At 37.0% G+C, this 5,744-nt stretch overlaps 1 protein-coding gene across 2 annotated transcripts in view; it reads right to left on the bottom strand.

The window, feature by feature from the left end:
* The window catches only part of LOC107623528 (splicing factor 3A subunit 2), a 25,152-nt gene extending 19,629 nt beyond the window's left edge, over positions 1–5,523 (bottom strand). The window contains exons 1-7 of one of the 2 annotated variants that reach the window (XR_002356620.1): positions 5,152–5,523; positions 4,881–5,050; positions 3,700–3,776; positions 3,551–3,616; positions 3,348–3,422; positions 3,128–3,202; positions 2,083–2,737 (exon numbers count right to left, since the gene is read on the bottom strand). Coding sequence is in view for 1 of the 2 variants with exons in the window: in XM_016325844.2 (XP_016181330.1) it covers positions 2,303–2,737; positions 3,128–3,202; positions 3,348–3,422; positions 3,551–3,616; positions 3,700–3,776; positions 4,881–5,050; positions 5,152–5,303 (1,050 nt within the window). In the remaining variant the exon portion in view is untranslated. Of the gene's footprint in view, positions 1–1,904; positions 2,738–3,127; positions 3,203–3,347; positions 3,423–3,550; positions 3,617–3,699; positions 3,777–4,880; positions 5,051–5,151 lie in introns of those variants that run through there. The other variant, XM_016325844.2, reaches the window with a different exon arrangement.

Below are 5,744 nucleotides of genomic sequence, written 5' to 3' on the forward strand. Positions count from 1 at the left end.
ATAACAACAATATATAATAAAAATCCTTCGACTTTTCTTTTCTTATTTTTCATACTTTTATTAATAATTTACATAACTATGAGTGTATATTATATGGAGAAAAAATTTAAAATGAAAAATTGGTAAAATAAATAAATAAATAAAAAGATCCTAAAAGATGGGAAAACATCCACATGAGGCCTTAGCTAAGACGCTCATCAGTGCTCCCCGACGCCTAAGTGGCCGGACCAATTCCCAGCAACTCTCTCCTCCGTCGCTGCAGCCTTCCTCCGACGGAAACTTCGGCAATGGCGCGGGCTCATTCCGTTCTTGCCTCATCTTAATGTCACTCAGATCCATTTGCAACGGAAACTTCACCGTTCCAAACATCCCGTTGTAACGCTTATTATTTGAGCTGCAGCTCTTCCGGCACCGCCTTTCCATGCAGGACGGTGATCTAAGCAGGGCGGTAAAGCCGTTGGTCCGACCGGAGTTTTGCTTGGCCAAAGTCTCTGGTTTACTCAGCTCCGAATCCGGTCTGGTTTGACGAGTTATGACTTTGCCGCAAAAAACGACGTCGTTGGGAACGGTTGGGGAAACAGCTTTGGGGAACTCGAAGTTGGAGTGAGATGCAGGTCTAGTTTCAAGTAAATTCTGGTAACGTTCCATAATTTGTTAGTGGCTAATGGATTCACAGTGAAAATTCAAAATTGTTTGAAGCTAGTTGTGGATGTTAGTTAATTGGGAGTGGAACACAGAGAAGCATTTATAGTTGGTTGTGTGGTTCAACGTTTATGATACGTCATTTTTTTCCTCTCTTTTTTTAATTATTTTGTGATATAATAATAAATTAATACACGCAGAGTAAGAATTACTCTTCCCTTTGTAAGAACTAGACGTTTTTTCTAGATAGAGATTGTAGAGGAAGTTGACTGGGTAAGGTTTTGTTTCCACGGTATCAGCACGGCTAGGGTTAGCTCAGTTATAAATAAACTAGTTCTAGAAAGTAAGAAACAAAAGGGGATCCAGAAGAATTGCACTGTATTTCAAAATGGTTCTAGAATCCGTCCATTATTTATTTAAACCAGCATTATTTCTTACTATCGTTTATTGACTCCAAGAAATATTGTCTTTAAGACTCCTTATATATGGAATATATTTATCATTCTTTAATTAATTTATACTTATATGCTTTTTGTTTTTTTAAGATATTGATAAGTTCAGGTGAATTTGACATTGCAAAATTAGGAGATATATTTTCATGTTAATTAGTTTGTGTTTCAACTTCCAAACCTCTGTTGTCAATCCTCTTTGGCTTTCTCATACTTATACTAAATATTGGTTGATGTTATTTAGTTTGTACAATCGCATAAATCAACATAATATTGTTTATAAATATTAAAAAAATTAGTGTATATTTTTATAAATAAACTGAAAAACGTTATACATAGTAACCTAATCTCAGGCAACATAAGTGCAACACAGCAACTTGCTGTATATAAAGGAATCTAAATTAGTTTTTAAAATAAAAAATGGGAAAAGGTTAGGAATAATCATTTTTTAAGCCAATAAACAAAAACAACTATCTTTTTCTTTAAACTCTTTATTTCTTAAAAAAAAAAACTAAAATAAAAATAAAATCATTGTTGCTTAGAAAAGAAAAATTGAGAAGGTGGTGAAGCCCATGCAGCTTCGTGATCACCATCCTCATCCACAACGTCTTCAACTTGTTTCTACACTCCCATAGGATACTGGTAGTAGACGCTTACGGATGCGCATTTGCAAAAGCTACATGGTTAGAACAGCATAGGTACTAATTTGTCCCAAAAGACTTGCCAATTAACACATGTAACACATTGACATGATAAAACCATGCAACATTCCATTATAAGATACATTACTTATGAATGGCGAATAAGAATACATAGTCGCACAAAATGCTAACTATCGCCTTCCATTTAAGATATATTACTTACAGGTAATTTAAATGTTCTCGTTTTACAAAATTACATGAAAAGTGATACCATCAAAAGCATGGCCAATACTACTATTGCAATTCAAACCGATAAAAAAATTCCGACCATAAGCGATTTAAGAATCTGTTAGCGGTACATTATATGGCCAATACCAACCAGGCACAAATACCAACCACCATATGGCTTAGTACAATGACATCTAGATTTGTAAACTCAAATAGACAAATGAACCATGCCTCGTTAATTTGGAGTCCAGCTACTAAGACTGACTCCAATATCAACATATATGGTCATCGAACAAATTGTTGAACAATTCAAATGATCAGCATACTGCCTCTAGGCTTCATCTACTGTCCCATGTTAGGGGGAGGTGGAGGCATCCGGACACCCTGATTCTGCATTTGTTGGGATGGGAAACCTTGGGGTGGAGGTGGCATTGACGGCGGTCTAGAACCCATGTTGAAACCTCCTGATGTGCCACTGCCAACTGGGGGAGGGGGCGGGATAGATGGCATTCCACCAGGAGGTGCAGGTCTGGGACCATTTGCCATAGGAGGAGGGGGTGGCAATGATCCTGGCATTGGAGGTGGAGGGGCTCTAGGAGGATTTCCAATAGGTGCACCAGGAGGTAGCCCCTGTGGAGGAGGAGGAGGTGGTGGTGGAGCTTGAGGTGGCGGGGGCATGGGCCTTGGTGGAACACCAGGTGCTGCTGTACCATTGGCAGTAGATGGGGGCTGTGGTTTGTTTGCCTCTGGTGGCTTGGATTTAAAATACAATTGTAGCTGCATAAAAATATCAATTTCATCATCAATGACAGGTGACAAATCGAATATCATTGAGCACACCATATGAACAAAAAGAACAAGCAATAGCCAGAAAGAAATTAAACAACCAGATTCAAGGCCATGTGGCTGTAGAGCCATGCCATTTTTCCAATATTAAATGTGTTAAAGCTCTCGGGATCAGTGCATATTATTTCCTTGGCTTAACATACTATAGGTTCTGCTTCTAATTTTTCGTCCAAAAAAAGGGGTTCAGAAAGATATATTAATTCAATGCTCCCAGATCACTTTCCCAATTCCCTAAGGAAAAATATCAAATTATTCCCCAATTCCACGCAAAATATGTACTTTCATTAAAAAAAAAAAATGGGAAACAGGAGGAAAGTATACCGTGAACATCTTTGAATCTGGGTCCCAGTGTGAGAAAAATTTTGGTGTAGACTTATCAATCTCCGTGCTAGGGACCTGTAAATACAGATTAATCAACAAAAGAAAGAATTTTCTCAACTCAGCACAAATGGACTAAGGCCCAATAAAAATTCACTATAATTCTTTTTCCTTAGAAAAAATATAAAAAAGACAAAAGGGATAAACAAGAGCAGTGATTTACCTTGAAAGCAATGATTTCATATGGTTCAGCCGCAAACAAAAGATATTGATATCTTTTATCAAATGGTTGCACCCTCTGTGAAAAAATGTGACCAGAGAGAGGGAAAAAGTAATTTATTTTAGACCATGCTTTCATTGAGGACAAAAAGAATGCAACTTAACACAGAAAGATAGTGATAAGCCAATAAAATGACACAGTCCCACCTGCTCATAAGAAGACATAAATCGGTGCCTTGGCTTTGTTAGGTCTTCAATCTCAGGATATTCAATCTGTATAATTCGGAAAAATAATAAATTAAGAAAGTTACGAGGCAGAAGGGAAACTGAAGAAGTAAAGATAACCTAAAAAATACCTGGAAAAGCAGAGATCGTTGCTTTGTCTCTGGATCATATTGCTTTGTCACCCGATATCCAGGTCGACCAATCTTGACTGCCAAAATATAAAATATTTCCGCATTATATTCTTATGTTAAATAGGGTTTCTTTTATAAAATAAAAGATTAAAAAAAAAATCAACCACAAAGTAATATTGACAGCATCTTGCATCTCACTCTGTATAAAACCACTCTCATAGTACGCAAGACACAAATCAGTTCAAATGGAATAATATCATCTCATTCATCATTATAATCACACAATTATGGAGAGCCACATTTGTGTTGTTTTCTAATATGTCCCATAATTCCATAACATATCATGTAGAAAATAATAAGTTGAAGTCCCACAAATAGGCATGGATACTAATCTCATATTCTGATCAAGCACAACATAGCTATAAAGAAAACCCCAAGTTGTGAAGTTATCCCCGTTCACTAGGTACGCCGAATTAGCATTCATAATCCATATAACCCACATCAAAATATGTAAAGAAAATGTTTGGACCTATAAAATCAATTTGAAAACTACGGGCGGAGAATGATTTTTGAGCAGCCCACTCTTTATCTCTACAAGAGAAGACCAGTAAGTTCTACCCAAGTAGATGTCAATGAAAAATTGAAATTTTAGAAGATATCTGAGAGGGAAAATTGACTGGTCTCTGAGATCAGAAATGTTAAAGAATCGTCTCCAGATTCAGATATCCCTAAGCTTCAGTCATCAAAACAGATAAATCCTATTGTTAGTCCCTGTAAATATTGTTACCCCAAACAACTATTTGTATAACATCCCATCACACGAAATGATACTTTCATATGCTACATACAACCACAACCGCCAATGCAGAATGGAATGTACCCTTACGTTGAACCATGAAATTCAAGATAAATAAATCACAATTGTCACTGACGCTTACAAATTAGTATTAGTATCATTTTCATGCCAGATATTTCATTTTAGCTATTATGTTCTTCTTTTCAAGAGAAAGGGTAGTCCTTAACATTGTGTCCTCGTATGCTCTCAACTCAATCAGTACTTAATTTACTAACACAGACACTAATCTGATTGATAGATTGATATCTATGACTAAACTAGTGATATACTATTTTGATTGAGAATTAGAATTACAAAAAAAAATTAAAATAAAAAAAATAAAAACCTGTTTTGCGAACGGAAACTTTGCGCTTGTGAGGTTGAGGTTGAGCTGGAGCATCTTTAGCTTCACGAGCAGCACGCTTCGCCAAATTCGTTTGATGTCGTTTCCCCTGCGTATGGGCCAAGTAGTTCCCTTCATTGTTGTGCAAAGTCAAGCAAAGCTTGCACTCGTAGCTGAGAAAAAAAAAAAAAGCAATTCAATTTATTGAGAATCGCTCGCAACAGAGGAATATTTTCAGAGCTAGGGTTTTAGGGAAACTAGGGTTTTTGTTTACCTTCCGAGGTGATTGCGCATGAAATAAGGATCCTTGGCGAGATCAATGGTCTCGAGGGCAAGCCGCCGGAGACGCTCACGGCGGTCGATGGCTTCGTTCTGAGCGGAGGCGGCGCCGCCGCTCCCTGGCTTGGAACCCCATTCTCGATCCATCTATAATGCTACTCAGCAGAGAGCGGGAATAAGGTAGTGAGGGAGGATGGTAATGGCGAAAGCAGCAAGGCGGTGAGGGCAGCCACGAAGGCAGCAATGGAAGAGAAGAGAGGGAAAGTGAGTGACTGCAGTGATGGCAGAGAAGAGAGGAAGTGAGATTTGAGATTGGGAGTGAGGCAAAGTTGAGACGAGAAATTGAGTTTGAGAAAGAATCAGACAAAATGAGATTAGGTTTTTTTGTGGAAATATATCTGGGGACAACTTAGTAATTTCAATATACCTTTTTTTTGTTTTTTGAAGCAGGGAGAATTGTGGAGAACTATGGAGAGAAATTAACTTAAGAGAGTAAATACTAAATGGTTAAATTAGTTTTTAAAAAAAATATATTTTTTAAATATATTTTTAAAAGATTTTTTTAATTTAATTTATTTGTTTTTAGTT

Source organism: Arachis ipaensis, chromosome B10 (assembly GCF_000816755.2).
Source record: "Arachis ipaensis cultivar K30076 chromosome B10, Araip1.1, whole genome shotgun sequence".
In the NCBI taxonomy this organism is placed as follows: domain Eukaryota; kingdom Viridiplantae; phylum Streptophyta; class Magnoliopsida; order Fabales; family Fabaceae; genus Arachis; species Arachis ipaensis.